General features: G+C 49.0%; 2 protein-coding genes across 4 annotated transcripts in view; one reads left to right on the forward strand and one right to left on the reverse strand.

The window, feature by feature from the left end:
- The first annotated feature begins 537 nt into the window (after window positions 1–537).
- The window catches only part of GATAD2A (GATA zinc finger domain containing 2A), a 66,913-nt gene continuing 47,381 nt past the window's right edge, over window positions 538–20,069 (forward strand). Inside the window, exon 1 of one of the 3 annotated variants that reach the window (XM_055804807.1) lies at window positions 538–663. The gene's annotated coding sequence lies outside the window, so the exon portion shown is untranslated. The other 2 variants (XM_055804808.1, XM_055804806.1) reach the window with 2 other exon arrangements.
- Window positions 6,164–14,637, reverse strand: THAP11 (THAP domain containing 11). The gene is made up of 2 exons (XM_055804892.1): window positions 14,413–14,637; window positions 6,164–6,973 (listed from the first exon to the last, which is right to left on the reverse strand). The coding sequence occupies exons 1-2, from the start codon at window positions 14,635–14,637 to the stop codon at window positions 6,911–6,913; spliced, it is 288 nt and encodes a 95-aa protein (XP_055660867.1). The 3' UTR covers window positions 6,164–6,910.

Here is a 20,069-nt window from a genome sequence, read left to right on the forward strand (position 1 = left end):
TCCCACCTACCCAGGGCCGCGGAGGGTTCACTGGCAAGCCCACCCGTCAATCAATAGGCTGCCCCGCCTCTTTTCCTCACCGCTTAGTAAGGGGGCGGGCCAAAGGCGGGCTCTGGCTGTCATTGGCTAGTGGGGTGGGAAACCCCAGTTTTTCATTGGGCGGCGCGGTCATCCGTACTTCGTTTTAAAAAAAAAAAAATAAAAACCCACACGACACACACCCCTCAAAAAAATAAAAAAAAAAAAAAAAGAAAAGCCCCGCGCAGGCGGCGCGGCCTGCACAGCCCCGGAGGCCCGGGCGGGAGGCGGGGCGAGGCGAGCGGAGGGGCAAGTTTACCCAAATCTGCCTAGCAACCGGGGTGGGCGGGAAAGGCGTCCCCGGGAGGTGACGGTTGGTGGCGCGCGCGCCACCCCGGGAGTCCCGCGCCGCCGGCAGCGCGCGGAGCGGCACGGGGGGGGGGGGGGAGGGGGGGGGAAGGAGGGAGGGAGCCCGGCGCGAGGCGGGTCTCCCTGCGCGCGCAGCCCCCTCCTCCCTCCCTCCCTCCCTCCCTCCCGCCTCCTGTCAGTGGCCACCTGAGGGAGCCGCCTCCCCTCCCCCCACGGCCCCAGTCCGGCCCGGGCCCCGCTGAGGAGGAGGAGGCGGCTCTGAGGGGGCTGAGGAGAGTGAGTGACATCGCCACCCCCCGCAGCCCCTGGGGACCTGGTGGTGGGGAGGGGGGGGCCCGCTCGGGGAGAGGGGGTAGGGGGGAGCTCACCCCGAGGGGGCGAGGGGCTGAGGGGAAAGGGGCGAGTGAGGAGGTGGGGGGGGAGGGGAGGGGAGAGGCGGGAGGGGGGGGGCTGTGGGGCGGGAGGGGCGGGGGGTCGCTGCGCTGGGGGGTGTCGCGGAGCGGTGGGGGTGTGTGTGTGGGGGTGCTGTGGGGCACGGCTGCCCCCCGGGGCGCGGGGTGTGGGCGCCCCGCGGGCGGCGGGGACGGGGCGGCAGGGCCCGGGCACGGCGGGGGAGGGGAAGGCCCGGAGGGACGCTGGGGAATTGGCCTGAGGAAGACCGGGCCTGGGAGGAGCGCTCACAAACCGGGGGGGGGAGGGGAGGGGGGGGGGGGGGAGAGGAAAAAAAAAGGGGGGGGGGGGGGGGCTGGGGAAGTACCAGCGGAGGGTGGGCAAGGCTGAGGGGGTGCCAGGGAGGAGCGAAGAGTGCATCCTGGGAGTTGCCCGATAGGCACAGCTACCAGAGCATGTCAGCAAAGCCAGATGATTAGTCCCAGAGACTTGGGAAGGCGGGGGAGGGGAAGTGGGGGAGGGGAGGGAACTACCGATGCTAAAGATGGGGCATCCGGGAAAAAACTTGGGGCCACCGGGCCGGGCTGGGTGTAGCCAGCCGCGGAGCAGGCGGGGAAGGGGGCATGGAGGGGAGAGCCGGTGGCTGCAGGGGGAACAGTGCTGCTAGGAGCAGGGGGCAGCTTTTTTGGTAACGAAGGTACCAGGACTCCTGAGAGAAGCCTCAGTGGTGCGTGCTTCGGGGGGAACAAGACGTCCACTGCAAGAGAAAGTGGCACTCCAGAAATGGACAAAGTTCTGCCACGGGGCAGCAAAAATCGAGGGGTCTTGCCCTGGATGAGGCGGCCCTGGGAAGAAAGGGTGAATGCAGGCAGGGTGAGGCCACTTACGGAGGGGACCTGCTAAGCAGGAACAAAAAAACTGGTTGCTTGCTGGAGAGTGCCAGATGGGTTGAATTCACGACAGGACTTAAGATGGAGGTGTTTTGTGGGGCTGATGCCAAAGAGGAGTCCTTATACCCCCTGTGTCTAGATGTGTGAAGGCTATGTGTGCAAAGAGTGAGAACCAGGCTCATTTTCACAAATTTGAAAACACCACTATTGCGTTTGCCTCGATCGCTTTCTTTTTTTGGCAGCGTTTTATCTCTGTACTACTTGGGGAGGGGGGGATTTAGTTTGTACGCAAGACAAACTCTATTCAAAATAAAGTTATATCCTGTCTGTGGTCTGCCACCTTCTCCTCACCCCCAGCTATCTGCCATGTTTCACAGAACGTATCTAGAAGGCTTCTTAAAAATCTAATTCATTATTAATTTTCTATCTATCTTCCACTTTTTTCCCCCATCTTCATGATAAGCGTGGTGAAAAGCTAGAGAGAGAGTACGAGGGAGTATATGTATGAGCCATGTGCGCTGTGGCAGTTGCTATAGGTTAAAGAATATTACCAGCTGAAGTATTTAGAAGTAACCTAACTTCACAAATTTTGGCTCCTCACAGCATTTTAGGAGCAAATTCCAAACAAGAAAAAAGTGTAAGGGAAGAAAAAGCTTTTCTTCCTGCTCTTAAGAAGGACCCTTAAATATAACTCCTAAACATCTTAGAAATTGGTGGTACAAATACTTATTTGAATTCACTGATCACGAAGCACTATGGAGTACAAAGAAAACTGTGAAATGCTTCAGTATTTTTCATGACTGCACTGAGCGCTAATTTTTAAGAAAGAAAACACATATTTTCAGTGGACAGTCTTCTTTTAAGCTGTAGATTGGGCTTCTAATCTCTGTGTCAGTGGTACAGATGACTTCTTTTTTTCAGACCTTCTCAAGAGTTTAATGACACATCTTACATGAGCCTGAGTATGCATACTGTTCAGACAGTGACTAACTTTTCCAGAGAGTAAAACAGATGATGTTCTCACACAAATGTACCTGCAATTACGTCTGTACCAGTGGTCCCTAAATCCTGCTGTTTAGTGGGCTACTATCTGAAGCAAGCAAAGTGCTGCAGGCTGTTTCGCGTCTCCCACTTGGCTTCATTTTAAACATCTTAATTTCCTGTTGCCATGAGCAATTTCAGAGGGTCTTGCAGGAAGAAACTTGTCCATAAGCAAGGAGTTGGGGACTACAAATAACAACGTTTTGTTTAAAAAAGTACACAAGCACAAGCACACTAGCTTTGCTTTTGAAAGCTACTTGAAGAATGTGAATTAGCTTTCACCCAAAGTTAATTACCCAGTTTCCATCATGACGGTCTGAGTGCTTCAAGGGTTGTACATAAGAGGCAGAATCACTGAAAGTTAGCCTCCTTATTGCAGCAAAAAATAAAACGCCGTTGCTAGTTTTAGGTATAACTGAATGTTCTGTATGCCCATAAGACTTCAGCAGTCTGGGCCAAAGGGACGTGAACCGATTTCTACCCTGATATCTTCAGCTTGAATTCAGAGTCTGCTGAGTCTCTAGGGCAACCGGCATGTGTGCTGTCTCAGTTTCCAAAAGGCAGGCAGGGAATTTAAAAGTAATGGTGGAATTCCGATGGTTGCAGCCACATTTTTAGAAGCACTCCTGAGGGGGGAACAGGAGAGAGAACCCTAAAATGTTTCTTAGTAGTAGTGTAATGCTGTGGAGTGAAGACTTGGAGGTTTTTTACTGCTAAGGGCAGAATGAACTGGAACAGTGGATTACAGACTGAGAGTTTTCAAAACTTTTGGACCATTTGCATCTCTGGACATACATGTTTCCACTTGAGGAACTGTGCAGTACCAGTGGGCTACTACCATAGTCTGAAATATCTATGTGGTATTCTTGCTTAGAGAAAAAACTCTTCAGGAAGATATGTGAAAAGTATTTACCTACTCTGGCTTGCCGGTCGTGCCCTCCGTTCCTTGCAGAGTGCTGGGGTTTGATCTCATCCTCGTTTCTGGGCTGGCTCAGAGCATCTAGTGTCACAATTTTGGTGCGCAACCAAAAATATCAATGGATGTTGCAGCCAGAGAACAACAGGAGAAGACGTACCATAAGAATACCCCTTTTGCTGACTAATTCCCTTTTCTTTGGAGCGAGGTGGCATGCGCATTTTTGGAATCCTTACTGCTGCGGTTAGTAGCCCAGGTCTGAAAACTGAAGGCATTTGAGCTGCCACACTATGCACATACGGGTAGGCTGGCTGTTGAAGAGCATCTGAGAGTACCTCCAGAGGCCAGTGGTCTTACCTGTTTGTTTGGTTACGTATAGAGATGCCAGAAGTTACTTTCAGAATAGGATAATAAATATTTTTACCCAAGTAAAATAAATCACATTGACCAAATCTGTTGACCCATCTTAATCACAGAAGAAAATACTACTCTCTGGGCATTCAGCGAAGTTAGAGGAGAAAGCTTAAAAATCAGTATGCAGAGGAGGACAAGAATCACTACTGTATGACTGATTCCTCCCTGCCTTTTCACTTCAGTCATTACTTTTAAGCAAATAGTTTTCTAGATTTGCAAAATAAGCAAATTAATGCTAGTTGTGACGATACACTGTGGAAAACACAGTTTCTCTCGAAACGGGTACATGAACATACTGTCGCCATGTATGAGCTATTGTGTCTTTATCATAGCTTCATTTTACAACAGGTTCCTTATGTCAGCCGTGACATCAGTTCACCCTTTAGCTCCCATGGCTTAGGACAGATCTGTTCCTTGCTGCAAGTGAATAATCAGGGTGTTAGTGCCAAGCTGAAATGCCGGAACAATACCTGCAGTGTTTGCTTTTCGGTTGCCTGGCATAGTAAACCAATGGCCTTATGCTCATGGAGCTACCAGAGATATTTTCTGGATTTTTGCATCTTTTTACTGTTTTTGCAGCCAATAGCGGCTTTCCCTTTGCCAGAAAGTGCCATCTTCTAATCCACCGCCCTTGCTAGTAGTGTTTTATAAGTTCTCTAAGTTTATGCAACTGAGCCCACTTGCCCGGCTGGTAAAGCATGGGGGTTCCAAGGGGGCTGGAGAGAAGAGGATGGTCGGTATTTGGTGACAACATCTGGCCTTTGGGTGCAAAAGACCCCGATCAAACAGCTTCACAGTCAGGGAAGGAGCAGACTTTGTACCATGACTGACAGCATAAAGTTAATTTTTTTTTTTTTCTAGCTATTAGTTTTCACCAGTTTTTCAATGTACATGCAATATAATTACTGATAAATTACAAAGCATTATATCTTTTAATTTATAGATAAGGATCTCCAAAGACCATCTGAGCCCAAACGCAGTTGCTGTGGTTCCTATGCGCAGACCAGTTAAACTATCCTTCAACAATTGATTTATATAACTGAAATAGCTAGGGAAGTGAGAAATTTCCTTCCTCTTAGGATACAATGCCAAGGATGTCAAATCTCCAGAGAGCCTGATGATAAGAATTGGGCTGACCTTTTTTTGCAGTTATTAAACAAGTATATGATTATTCATTAGAGCACTGAAACTGTGGAATGTGGTTCTGTGGCACTCCCTCTCCTCCCTCTTGGTGCCTCTGCACCCTGCAGACCCAGAGCAAGTGTGTGACAGAGGACCAGCCTCCTCTTCAAAGGAAAACAAAGGGTGCTTCAGCTTTTGGTGACAGAGATGTGACTTTTTTTTCATGAGAGCCATCTCTTGGCAGCGCACTGGGAGTGGCATGTAACCAGTAGCAGTATCTGATGGCTGTGAGGGATCTCCCCCACTGTCTTTTTCCCAGAAGTATTTGGATTCATTGCCCAGGACAAATTTCAGATCGCAAAACAGCTCACCAAAGTCTGCCGGTTGGCAGAAATGTTCTCCTCCTCTTCCTCAACTGATTCTTGTTCCTCTTGAACAACCTGTGTTTTCTGAGAGAAAGACTAGGGGAACCCGCATACGCGATTTGTGAAGTACTATTAAAATATGAGATTGTTTTGGAAGAAGAAAATCTCTGATCTTGGCCTTCCAGTAAAAGCTGTGTTAATTCTGCGAAGGTGGTCTCAGCAACTAACACAACGCACATGCTGAGATTTATAGTTCAGGACTTCTGTAAACTCTTAAGTAAGAAGCGGTAACTGCTTTATGAGTACTTTTCCCTTGAAATCTGCCTGAAAAAATAAAACCAGTAATGACTGATCCCATCAATACTAAATTTAGAAATGAATCTAATTTATAAGCCTTGCTTTTCAGCAGGAAAGCAGGTTTCAGAACTGACCTAGTATAGTGCTGTTGGGGAAGAGAGGCAACTTCATAGAGCTGCAGTTAGAATGAGCAGGGAGGTAGGGGAAAATACGGCATTTTTTATGTGCTGATAATAAACATCTTATTACCAGAAGGAACAATGTTAATAAATGCTTGTAGTAAACATTGTATAAGACTCTCATAATCCTCGTGAAAATACAGAGGTTTTCAAAACGCAGCGTACTCCACCTAGCTGACTTTATTTAGATCAGTAAAACCCGGCGGTGCTTTTTCAGGCCTTTTGCTTTACATCAGTGTCCCCGTGATTGCTTGTAACATAACTTTATGGTAAGGCTCTCTCGGTATCTTATAAATACACAGTCAAGTCCTTGAGAATTACAGGTAACAAAGGACTCAGAGTATTCATCATCAAAAAATAACAACATGAGTTACAGCAAACTGAGGTCACGTTGAGCTGTCAAAACTTATTCACCTCTGAAAGTTTAAAAGAAAGTTGTTTGAGAGGTACAGATAACTTGCTCGCTTGGCCTTGACATGGTACAAATTTTAATAAATTTAATTATAATGAAGGAGATGGTTTTGTAGCAAAATGGCACAGCTGTCTTTGGATGCAATGCAGGTGTCAATGCAGTGCTGATCCCTGGGGTGGATGCCTTGAGAAACCAGGAACAACTGGGCACTCGTTTTCACAGCTCTAAGGAAAATGCTTGATTTTACTGAAGGGAGAGTATTCTGCATGTGTTTTGCTCAAAGTTCCTACTTTTTGCATTTTAGCTACCTTTTATTGCAGTCACTTTTAAACCAGGATTGTACTATGTTCATTTCTTCTCTGTTGCAAGACTTCTACCATTGTTTTCAGTTCTCTGCCTGGCTCCCTCCAATGCTGCCTTGACTTTGGTCCTGGAGATGATCAGTGCGCTGAGTTAATTACCATCTGAAATGTAACCTCTCATGCCGACCACCACGCTTAGTGCTTTTGTCTGTAGCCAACCAGTAGTCCCACTCTTTGGGGTAAGAAGGGCTTTACATTCTGGGGAAGGAAAAAAAAAAAAAAAGACTAAAGCTTATTCAATTAAAAGATGACTTTATACACAACCAGCCTCAGTGTTCTTACACAGTATGGGTTTTAGCTACAGGGAGAGCATAAATCATTTGGCTGCCTGTGTATTTAAAGAAATCTGAAATAAGAGTAACCTGACCGTGTTTTGGAGGATCTTGTACCCATTTTCATCAAAACTGTATAGTGGAATAAAAGGGTCTCGCACAGGCAGAGCTTAAAATTAATACAGAATATGTTCCATCGACTCTATTTCTCAGTTACCCCATCCTTCTGGCTACAGAGCCAGAACTCGTCTGTTAAACCACAGAGAACTGTCGATGTCATGGCATCCATACAGACAGATATCTGATTGTGCGCGCGTTAATCTCTGTGAGGAATCTAGCCTGATGCTGGACTGAGAGAATAAACTACTGGGAATTGCTCAAATACATCTGTGGAATTTAGGTGGAGTTCTTTGGGCTGCAACTACAAACCCCTTTACCTTGTGAAAGACATTCCCTACGCGCTCTGAAACCCTTAGTTTGCAGGGTCTCAACTGTAAAAACAAATCCTTCCTGAATCAGGCTTTTCTGCGTCGTTTGCCAACTGGTAAACACTGACTGGGGGGGTTGTGCAAATCTGATTAATAACGATGTATTATTAACAACGACAACCTGGAGTCAGTAACAACCACCTCCTGCAATTTCAAAGACGTTTTGGCAGATAAACACAAATCATACTTGGAAAATAATTTTGAACCCTTTGGGTTTTAAGTTTTGATAACCTGAAAATTCACAGCTCGGCTGAGCAGCACAGTCTGGCTTTCAAACTCAAAATCTCTCAGTTGCCGAAAACAGCACCACAGCCCTGCACAGGGACACCCCGTGTGTGTCAGAGGGAGAAAGCAAAGTCTGAGTCATGGCATCTGCCATGTTGTCCGACGTTCAGATCTGCTGCTTAATCTTCTTGAGAAACAAAACATTTCAGCCCAAGTACACCAGGCAGCCTGCCTGGTCCCCTCAAGGATAAAAGCTGGTTTGCTAGAGACTGGGGTAACTGCAATAGAGCTTTCGGTCACTTATCTTCTGCAACTGGTAAGAACTACCAGTTACTGAGATTGTATTTGTATTTCCCCCATTACCTCTAATTTGGAGGTCAGTAAAGACCAAAATGCTCTCCACGATGGAGGAAATGTCACACACATTTTAATTCCATGAGGACTTCCTAATAACAGTGGTGCGGCAGCTCTCTTTTCTCCTGCCTTCGCCACTCAGGGTTTCAGAGTGTATGGACATGGATACTAGTGTGAATTAGTAATTTAAATATTTTTTATCAGGAGTCAACAAAAAAAACCCTATACACAACTGGAAAGTGTTCATTTTTGCACTCTGGAAGCAATTAATTCATAAAATCAGACAAAATAATAGCACAGCAGTCCCATAGCACTCAGAGTGCCCCTACCCTGAAGAGCTTACCAGTTAGAGGAGATGAAATGCAATATGTGTGTGTGTGTGTAAGATGAGAGGAAATTAGCAGATAATTATAAAATCATCTGATTGCCTATGTGGACGGTGGCACAACCCTCTTTTCATTTAAAAAGGACAGTGTCAAGTGATGAGCAGTCCAGCTGATGTAGAACAAGCCGCTGCTGGTTGGCAGACTTCTTGTAAGCAGATTCCCCCAGTGCCGAGTAACCCATAGTCTGTTCTGGAAAAGGATTCTATGCTAGAGAAGAGACTTATGGACTAAGCCTTATCTCTTGCACAAAATGATAAAACCGGTGAGGTTTGTGAGGAACTCCTGGTTTTCTTTTGGTGCATCACACTTACCGGCTGCAGATGAGACAGTTAAAAATAGGCTGGCAGGTCAGATGAAAGGGATTCTTGGGAATATTGATACCATCGGCAGGAAGGGAGCCTGACATCTCTTTGTAGGTGTGCACCCACTGAGTCGAGTTCCTGCTTATCATAGGACTGTTTGTGGCCGTTAAAACTTCCAGAAAGTCAAATTATACGGCAACTCTGGAGTTTTCTGCGACTCGTTAATTCTTCTTTTAATTGGGGTCAAGTACTGATGAGCCATGTGACGATGATCAGTGAGCAAGCCAGAAGAAGTGCTTGTTTACAGCCATTCCCTCAAGTATGGGCTCCGTGGGTCTGACTCACTGTTTGCCAGCAAAACATTTGTGTCCGAAGCTGCAGATCAGAAGACGAACTGGAAGGGATCTGCGACACTCTCTGGTGGACCAGTTTTCAGGACGTTGAGATGTTCTTTGGCAGATCTTTAAATAACGGCAGTGCTGGGTGAACTTTGTTCTCTCCCACTTCTGAGCAAAATCGATAGTCCATGAAGCGCTTGTCATTGGAGCAAAACTCCTAATATATCCTCTTCCAACCATAAAAGTGCTTATTAGAGGCAGGGTCAGATAATAGCACCCTGAAGGCACCGTCTTGGACCAAGCTGCATTTGCATACATCTGCCGCTTTCTCCATTTGCCCAGTAACTTACTGATCTTTAATTTCTTTCGGTTCCAGAAAGATTAATTTTCATTTCTATTTCGGGTCATTCACCTCACTGCTTAGATTGTGGAACTTTGCCTGTTTCCAATCTCGTGTTCTGTTTTGCTACAGAAAATGTTTCACATGTAAGCATTGCTCCCAGTGGGTGGGAGACAGGCAAACAGACCCAGTGGTACAGATTATATAGTGATCCTGAAGTGTCTCAGACTCTTTGCATCAAAAAGCACCAGTTTACAATCTCATCCTATTCCTGAACTACTTACCAGAAATTCTGTCTTGAGCAGCTGGTGGGAGCTCAACTTGCACTTGCATGAAAGTAGTTTTGCCAGAAAATAAGTGAAGGACCATCTCTTGGTCTCAAGCCTATGGAATTCCTTTCATTCTTAGCATAAGCCATCTTAAAATTGTATTCTTAAGATTTTGAGCATTGTTACAGCACACTTACGATTTTATCCTTTTTTTCCTTAACTATTTAAGGATGTAGTCTGTTAATTTCAAACTTCTAGCCAGCAATAGAAAAGATTTTAAAAAAATATCTTTACAAGGTGCTGGAGTGTGCTTTGATTTAAAAAAAAAAAAATAAATGTTTGCAGTCTGTCTTGTCCCAGTGTCAGACTCCAGGTCAACGCACACCCAGCAGCAGCCCCTGGTTTTATCTTCTGAACAGTGGCAGTTAGGTGAACCTTACAGACACAGACCTCGATCTGAAGCAGCTTTCAGAAGGATCTGTGCTCCTGATTTCTTGGTCCTCTAGACCATCAAACGACTTCAGAGTTGTGTTGTCTACCTTTACTAAAACACGTATCGGCTATTGAGCTTAAGAACTTGTTTAGCCTGTTTAGTATGCCAATATTAGCATGTTCCCATGCCTCTTACGCCTGCTGTTGGTTGCAGGAAGATGACCAAGTCTACCAGATCTGGCTTGAGCTTTACTGCTTGTTTTTCTTTGACCTACATTCTGATGTGCTTTGAGAAAAAGCTTAATCTCGTTTTTCATTCTTCCTTTAGGGACACTTGTGAATTTTGCCTGAATTGGTGGGGTTTTTCCCCTCATATCCCAAATTCTGCTATTGTCTCAGCAAAGTTAACATCCTAGCGTGTACTGTATTGGGTGGTATTTTTATGAAAAGTGTAGTTAGTGTATTAAAATACACAGGAAGGATGAAGTATTTGATCCGTGTTATCTATGGACTTTGCATTTGGAATCCGGGAAATACCTTTGGAGGAACAACTTAACAGTTGGACTTTTTGGCTCCAGCAAAATCTTGCTTCTGTGATGAGATGTTCAGCTTTAAAGTAGAATCTAGGCTACGTAGTATCAGTTGTGGTTATCAGAACAAATATTTATGCCGTTTTCTGGGTTTATGCCACGTTCTCAAAATCATGCGCACGTAAGGATTCAAGGCGGCTTGCTAGGTTGGATCTTTGTAAAACCTCTTTATAAAAAGGGAAAAGCCATACGAACAGGCAGAGTGCGTGACTGCGGCATGCCTGGCTGGAAAGGCTGGCGGGGACGGCTTCCCTCCGGAGCCACCCACGCAGAGCCACCCACACGCAGCCCATCTAGGCTGCCAGGCACCAGGGAGTGCCATTAGCACGGTGCGGCTGATGCCCTCCTCCAAACAGTGTCACCTTAGTGACACACCCAAGACTTGCCAGCTTCGGTTGAGACAGCCGGCTGAACTCCGTCTTTCCTTCTCCCATTTGACCGCAGACGCGTGGTGCTTTGCTCCGTGCTTAATTGAGTAGCTTTAATCAAGGCCCAGGTGAGGAACGGTGAGGTAATACTGTTCTGGTATTGCTTTACTGTGCATCGTCTGATTCGTAACAAGGGAAAGATTTGCAAAAGTATAGCTGTTTGCTTACATAAATGGCTTCTCTAATTTTCAACTATTGGATTTTAATTTAAACGTAGTATTTAATTTAGTTTAAAATCCAATAATGTTAATAATGTAATATTGGCTGTTTTAATAAGGGTGTAATACGGTGATGCATAGCAACCAAGTATTTAGTTCGAAGGTACTGGGTCCCAAAAAGGAGTATATTCGGATTAAAGGCGCGCTGATGCTTGGCTCTGAAGATTTTAGGTGCTGTTTTTAATGGGAGAGGGGGGCTGCTGTAATCATGTATTAGCAATACTCTTGTACTGGCAAATACTCTCTACCTGGCAAAGGTGTGTACATACTAAACCAGGGATAAGATACTATTTATTAATTACTGTTTCAGATGTCTGGTTTGGCTTGTTTGGACCTAAATAGTGTCAGCTTTATTTTTTCCTGAACACAAGATACATAGTGACAGAATTCCACCCCAAATCCCAGCTCTTTCAAAGTCTGACAGATACAGGTAGATTCATTAGCTTTTTTCCCATAATTTGTTGCAGTTTCATAGAACTTTCCTCCTGAAAGCAGGACTAGTTTCACTTCAGCAGTTAACATAAACATGCTGTGAACAAGTTACTTGACAGTAGGTATGTATTTCTAGGAATACACAAGTCTGTGGCGTTTCTCTTGCTGATAGAGCCACTGACTTGCCACACTTGACTGTCATTGAAATAACAGCAGCTTGTATTAAACAGTTACAACACTGATGCACCTTCCAGGTGACTGAATTATTGACAGTCCCTCTTGATGCAACACCCATACCGTCCCCCAGCAACATCTCATTGCTAAATTTTGAACTTTGCCCCCAAAGAGAAGCCAGTCTTTATTACCCAAAAAAATCAGTTGCTGGTCTTAAACCACACACAATTCTGAAGTATTGACTAAATAATCACTTATTTCGCTGTTTTAAGTAAACTGATGATGGAAAAAAATGAAAAAGCATTCTCTTCAGTCTGCGGTAGCGTTTCTGTGCACTATGTTTGAAGGCCTGTAGGCGGGTGGTTTGGTTATCTAGGCTTACGGTTACCTGACCTGTAACAGCTAAAACTGAATTTTCCCTGGGAGTCTTCTTGCAAGAAGGGGCCGGAGGGAGCTTTGCCACTGGGTCCCACTGCGGGGTCCCAGTGGGAAGGTGGAGAGCAAGCTGGCTGCTGTGGTAACGTGGCTTTCCCTTCCCGTGCCAGCTCTCCCTTGGCATTTCTCTGAGAGGGCACCTACAGGTTTTTTACAAGGAGTTGTCTTGTCATTTTTAATTAAAAAAAATAATAATTGGCAAGACTCTGGATCATGTGCTGACTGGGAGGCAAAGTAATGGTGCAGATGAGTGAACTGTGACTGTTGGAAACCCTTTGTGCTGGAATATTGGGTATAATAAGGGGATGTGACCCACAAAGAGGCAGAAGGGTGTCCCTGTCTTTTCACAGGACCTATGAATTAACTTTCAGCCTTAGAATTAAGTCACCAAAATCTGAAAAAAACTAAAGCATCGCTAAGTTATTCTGCTTCTTAAATCTCTTTCGATAAGCATCACACTTGGAAGTGTGTTGGTGGGGAGCATTCATACACGGTGTCTGGTAGATATATCGCTTTTGGAGTAGCTTCCCTAATTCCTTGTGACATCCCTCCTGGTTTTAACTTTGTGCTTCAACTAGGGTTTAGAAAATGGGTCTGAAATACGAGTGCAGAGCCAGAAGCCTTCATCCTTTTAAGGAGGAAGGAGGACCCTGAGATGTGGTGTATAGCCCTGCTGAAAATTATTAACCTGAGACACTTACTGGGCTTAGTGAAGAGGATACAGGCAGGCTGCTGAATTAGGAGCCAACAGCCCACATCCAAAAATAACCTGTTTCCAGAACTGTGGAAAACTGGAGGTCTTGAGGTTTGTTGGCATGAGTCCGCTACAGAAAATCTAGAAGAATTTGGGATCTTTTGTAACTGGCAGAGGTTATTCATATCCTCATGCCTCAGGCAGACCTGTACGGGGATTACAGCCCAAAGAAATATGAGGGTACGAATGGTCTTCAGTGAGCTGCCTCTGCTGATGGACAGGAGAAAAGCAGTAGTTAGTTGGAAAACTGCATCAGAGATGTGCAAGTGTGTTAAAGGGATTGGTAATATATATATTAAAAAAAAGAAACCAGAATTTCTTCTATTAATTTGGTCTAAATTTACCAGCTGGATTTCTGACCTGGTGATGGAGACTTCCGAAAGCCCTTTGAAAGTGCTGTGAGGTGATGGGAGGCAAGCAGTGCAGCGGCCACACCGCATCACCCGCAGCAGGACCTGCAGCTCGGCCCTGGGTGCCGGGCTGTGCGGGGCTGCGCTCCTGGGGCTGAGCTGCCCTTCTGGGTATTTCAAAGGCATTTCCAGGCGTTCTGCTGCTTGCTGACCCACTGTGAGCTGCGGCGGCACTAGTGTGAGCTACCCTCAGGCTCTCGGGTGTAATAGCGATTTCTAGCGTTGCTGCTTAGTGTCTCTCTCGATCCGTGGGGCGCGGATCGGCTCCGTCTTCGAGACGGGTTTCAAACCGAGCCGAACCGTGCCTCCCCGCCGCCCGTCCGCGCTCGGCAGCCAGGCCTCCGAGTATCGGTAACCCTGCCCGGCATTCGCCACCTGCCCCGGGCTCGCTCCCGCAGCCCGGCTGCTCTCCTCCCGCTGCCCTTCAGCGGGCCGGGCGCGGGCAGCCGCTGCTATCCGCTTCCTTCGCCAGCGCCTGCAGACGCTCAGGAAGGAAAAGCGAAGTGGCGCCGAGAGCAGCCCCGTGCCAGCGGCGGTCCTGCCGTCGCACCGACCCGCGGCGCCTGGGGCAGCCCCGCTCCGCCCGGCCCGGCAGCGGCGACGCGCAGGAACAATGCCCGCCCGGGCCGGGCACGGCGGGGCCGCCGCCGCCGCCACTCCACGTGGCCCCAGGCGCCGCGGCGGGACCCGCGCCCCCCGCGGCGGCGCCCCCCGCCCGCGCCGCAGCCAATCCCCGCCCGCCTGCCATGTGCCGCGACCCCTCCGGCCAATGGTGCCCCGGGTCACAGACCTGCTCCACCATTGCCCGGAAGCGGCGCCGGGCCCCTGCGCGCTGCGGCCGCTGCTGCCTCTGCTGCTGCTGCCGCCTCTGCTGCTGCTGCTGCTGCTGCTGCCGCCGCCGCCGCTGTCCCCGCGGCGCCGCGCCAGCCCCGCCGCCGCTGCGGCGCAGGACGGGCCGCCCTGTGTTTCGGGGGCCGCCGCGCGCATGCTCCGTCGAGTGACGCCGCGACTCCATGTGTGAGAAGCGCATTATTTGGCAAGGGGAGCCGCGGCGGAGAGGATTAGCCGGGGATCCCTGGCGGCGCGGAAAAGGGGGCGGCGAGGCGCGCGGGGGAGGCGAACCGGCGGCTGGGGAGCGGGACCGGCGGCGTCCGGATGCGCGGGGAGCAGCGGGCAGCGTGCCGCGGCGTGTGAGTGCCTCGGTTAAAAGTTCTCGTTGGGTTTATTGTCTTGGGGAGGGAAAGGCGGCGGCGGCGTTACTGGGGAAGGGCAGCCGCCGGGGATGCCTCTGCGTTCCCGGCGAAGTTCCGGGAGAGCCCGGCCGTGCGGGGACCGCCGGCAGCCCTCGCTGTCCCGGGAAAAGTGCAAAGTCCTGCTCTCCGGCCGCCGGGCGGGCTGGTCGATCACCGCCTGCCAGGGAAGGAGCTGGTGCCCCTGCCCGCGGCGGGCAGCCCGGGGGGGAGCGGGGCTCCCGGGGGGCATCCTCGCCGGTGAAGGGAAAGTTTGGCGGCGCGGCGCGTCCCCCGAGCCCGGGGCCGAGCGACCCGGGTCGCCGCCGGCTTTTGTTCGGCGCCGGGACGGCAGCTTGCGAGGCGTTTGTTTCGGAAAGTTGTTACGGGCTTTCCGCCGTGCCTGCTTCCTCTTCCTCCTCCTCCTCCTCCGTCGCCGCCCGGGCCGGCTGGGGCGAGGGCGCGGGGCTGGGGGCGCCCCGGACCCCGCTGTCCCCCGCGGCCGGCGGCACGGCCGAGCGGAGGCGGCGGGACCGGCCCCGGGGGCCGCGGCGGGGGGCGAGCGGGCTGCCAGGGCAGCCCCCGCCCCGGGCAGCCCCCGCCGTGGCACTGGCCCGGCTGGCGGCCAGGCTGCGGCCCGTGTCACAATAAGAGTCCCCGCCCGCCCGCCCTTCCTGCGGCTCAAGGTGCGCCGGGCTGCGCCCCCCGGCCCCGCAGCGAGGGGGGGCGCGCAGCCGCCGCCCCCTGGGCTGGCGTGTCGGTGCTGGGGCTGCGGGTGAAGGTCCCACCGGGCGCCCTGCGCCGGTGCCCTGGCTTCTCCAGTACTGCACGTTCCTGGCGCCCGCGGGAGGGGCCGGGCAGGATTGGGCCCCGGTCGGGACAGTCCCCGGGGAGCGGCGCTGCCCGGCCGCACGCACCGTCCAGCTCCCCGGTGCCCAGCGCTCGGCGGCGGGGGTCGGGGCTTGCGGGCTGCAGCCTGGTGGGCATCGCTCACTGCATCCCACCGACAAAGCTGGGGGAGCCTATAAGCTGGGACGCACGCGCTTCTGTCTCTGGAGCATCTGCTTACTACTTTTTTTTTTTTTTTTCCAAATTTTGCACACACTCTCAGTCTTGGGTTTTACTTTCGCTTGTGTCTCTTCTTCTGGCTGCCCCATGCTCTTCTATTTTTGTACTTTGTGCAGTAAACCCCTTGTTCCCGGACAGAGGTTCCTGACCTGCTGGGTACGGCGCTAACTGTGGCAGTCCCTTTGCAGCCATTGCCCTGATCCTCATCTCCAGCTTCTTTTGCAGGTGTTTGACTTTCATGTTTCTCTCTTGCTCGCTCGCCTGTGAATGCAGCTGGAAGCAGAGGTAGCAGAGCTGCTTCTAGAGACAGTTACACAGGAAGTGAAACGAAGAAGGGCCTTTGGGAATAAGAGACATGCCAGTAGGCTGGAAGCTGCCATACATCAGCGGGAGAAGAGAACGAAACCCTGCTTTCTTCCAGCCAAACTATTGACCAGCATCTCCCAGTGGAAGGAGATGGGGGTAGGAAGAAGCAGAAGCGTATGAGACATGCTGTTAGCAGAGAGGACGAGGTGGTAGGGGACCCAAGGCAGGAGGTGGCAGAAGAATGTAAGAGATAAAGGGATGTGTAGCATGTGGAGAAGTGTTTGTGTAAGTGAACTGCACGGTGTGCTCCTGCATTGCGGTTCATGTGTGCTCCACGAGCCTGGCTCTGGTGACAAATGGTCAGTCCCACCGAATCTTGGGACAGCACCCACTGGGACGTGGTGGTGATGCCACACTGATGCTTGCTGGCGCTTGCACTGTGGGGAGGCCGATAGCCCCCTGAGCGCTACAAGCAGGGACCACGCTGTGTGTGGCAGGGAGAGCTGGCTGTCACTGGGGGCCTTGCCCCCAGTTGTTGCCTTACAGCCATCTGAGATTGTGCCATGTATGGAACAGCATATTCCTGAACATCATGTTCAGTTACTTGCTGTTGGCATAGCCATTGGTGCATCAGGATCGTTGAGCTATGGACAGAAAAACCCAGAGTGTGATGTGATATCCTGGAGGCAGCAAGCCTCTGTGGTTAAGCATCTCAGGTAGGATCACAAAACACGCACTTTTCTGGGCTGGGAGCTGTTTAGTTTGGGTTTCTTCTACCCCCGGCTATCTGGTTTTGAAAAGGGGGAGGGCTGCGCAGTGATGCTCAGGCGGCAAAAGCTCACCCCTTTGCGTGCTGTCGGTGGGTAAGCAGCAGGCTGATGCTCCTCTCGCTCCTCCTTGGAAAAAGAGCGCATGTTACCGGTTGATGTGCTCTGGTTGAACTTCGTGTGAATGTGAAAAGGACCGAGTTCTGTACTTGGAATTAAAAGCTGCCCTGCTGAGTGTCACAGGAAGGGAGAGGGTGGTATCTCTGTGGTCACTGGGTGTCCAGCAGTGGAGCAGGCTGCAGGTACCCCAAAGTATTTCTCTTCCCTCAGAGGTGCAAGCACAGAGGAGCAGCTAATACCATCCCTAACAGCATTACATAGTCATGAGGTTACATCAATGGGTGATGATGCAACGCTGTTGGCATATGATGCAGTGTCAGTATGCTAATACTGTAACTTAATATAGCTGCGTTACAACTTTTTTGTAGTAATTACAGGCCAGTAGTCGTATGGGGAGCTGTTTAAAATCATTGGTTCCCATTCAGACGGTGCTGGTGTATTGTGTGATGTTGGTGAGGTTTATGCAGGGCAAGATGAAGGATTTGGATCCCTGTTTCGGCCACGCGTACGTATGTACAACCTTGGCCCTGCTAGGGACCGCTCTGCACGGCCTTAGGTTTGGACTGGAATTATCCCTTTGCTGTCAAAGGAACTGTAATTGTGGGAGGAACTCTGGGCTTACTGTCTTATGGTCTTACACTTCTATTTCTGGGTGTGCTCTTTGTTAGCCCTACCCATCTGTATGGGCTATAAGCATTCTTACTTTCTTACTGAATCACTTCTGCTATGCTACTTTTGGGGCAGGGAGGGGGGGGAGAAGAAGGAATGACGCTTGGCATAAAAGAATTCAACTTCTGACATCTTGAGGATAGTGCTGGAAGTATTTTGAAAATTAAGTCTAAAATTCATGCAGCTGTAAGGAGGCCACATTTGAAATTGTCTTAGGTTTTCAGGGGTACCTCTTGACATGGTGTCCATGTTGTGAAGTCCCTGGCTGGTTGCCAACCACCTGAAAGTGATGGTATCTAGTACAAGAAATTGGGAAGGACAGAAATGGCAAGATGTCGTACCGGTCAGCAAAGCTCAGGTTTTCCATTTGGATGGAGCGTTCGCTTTATGTGTAAGTTCCAAGTGGAAAATGCTGTTTTGCTGACTAAATTCAGAATGTTTTCACTGAGCGTGTTTTGAACCACAAACTTCTAGATGCGATACCTAGTTGTTACTCGTGGATAGTAGATATTAAGCATACTTATGCATTTAAGAATTCAAATATTTGGGCATCAGAACTTCTTTTTTTTTGATACTATGCACATATGAACTGTGAGCTCTTCTCCAGGCTTCATACTTTGGTTTCTTACTGCTGTACTCCTGAGGGGAGTAGCAGTGTGCGTATTTTGCTCGCATTTCACAAAGCACCATGTTTCCCTTTTATGTGTCTTGTGAGGTAGAAAGCTGTGTGCTCTGTACAGGGCTCATGTGTGAAAATGTGCTTGTGCAGGTACAGGCTTTTATCCTGAGCATCAATACTGTGCCAGTAGGTCATGGTGAAAAAGTTGGGAAGAAAACATGCAGTGTGTGCATTCCCCTTTTGACTTAAAATACATGTGCTGAGGTCTCATTATGAAATAAAAGGAAAAATGAACTGTGATGTGGAGGTTTTTTTATTCCTCCTCTTAGAACGACCAATGTCTTTTTCAATAATAATCAAAGTAACAGAACCGCGTGGTGTGGTGTGGTGTTTTTTTGTTGGGTTTTATTTTTTTTCCCCACTCCAAATGTTCCTGGAGACTGTGGTATCTGAAAATATGGTAGGCTTATTTTTAGACTTGGGGAAGTAACGTTTGCTTTTGTGTAATGCTATTCATGTTTGAGGTATCACAGCACACGGTCTGTAGACCAGTATGTGAAGTGCAATGTAGTTAGCATATTTTGTTGATTGGGAGGGGAAAAAAAATATGGTACGTGAGCACTCTTTTCTTCTTCTCTTGGCATTAGACAAAATAAATGTTCAGAGAAGTATGTGCCGCTGACAGACTAAGAAACTCCAGGACAGCCTTTCAGTTGTATTCTTCTTTGAAAGTCTGTCCTTGATAGTTCCATCACGCTGTCCCAGCTCTCCCTGTGCCACCCATGCTGCTTGTTTTAGATTTGTGCCCTTAAAACTTAGAAGCTAGAGCTTGGCACTTTATATATAGACATTCTGCTTATTTATGCATTCATATGATGATTGATCAGTGTAAAGACTTGCTTGGGATCTTTTTTTTTTTTTTTTTTTTTTTTAAGGCTTTTCTAGCCGCCTTCTCCCTCCTCTTGCTCTTGTATCTGCATTTCTGTGGCATCCCTTCACCAGGGTAGCTGGACATCTGTTGAATACTCTGGCAGTTAGTGGTTCCTGCTTTTATTTCGTACACACCACCTGGAATTTCTGCGGTTATTCATTTCTTTGTGATGTTTTCTATCTGCTTAGCACCGCGCAGTCTGAATGCCCTGTGTACATCAGTGAACCTCAGTGTCAATGAATCATGTACCGATTTTCAGGTGGGGGAAAAGGAGAGTGAATTGCCCAAAGCAAGCATTATAGGACAGGGACAGAACAAAGGTTAAGGTTTATTAATACGCAGTTTCCTATGTTGGCTTTTTGCTGTTCAGCACTTCTCTTCCTTCCCCGGCTCCTTAAGGTACCGGCATTTCTACCTTTCATTGCCTTTAATAGTCTTCTTTGGTATTTGACTTCTTGGTGTGTCAGGTCTTGGGACTCTCCAGTGGGGCACCAGTAAGCAGCTGGTGTTTGCCCGCAAGCATCTGTGTGTGTATCTGGGTGACCTGTTCGGCATCACCTCGGGACGCTGTGGCTACCATGAGGCAGGCAGGAATTCTCCCCATACAGCTTTCCTACCTCTTAATTACAGAGCACCTCTTCATTGTGCTGGGGCTTTTTAACCTGTTGTCCGCTATGCTCCTCATTTTCTCCTGTGGATGAGGCTGGAAAGCAGCGGCGCGACTCTCACTCCATGAGC

This window comes from Falco peregrinus, chromosome 5 (genome assembly GCF_023634155.1).
Source record: "Falco peregrinus isolate bFalPer1 chromosome 5, bFalPer1.pri, whole genome shotgun sequence".
Taxonomy (NCBI): Eukaryota; Metazoa; Chordata; class Aves; order Falconiformes; family Falconidae; genus Falco; species Falco peregrinus.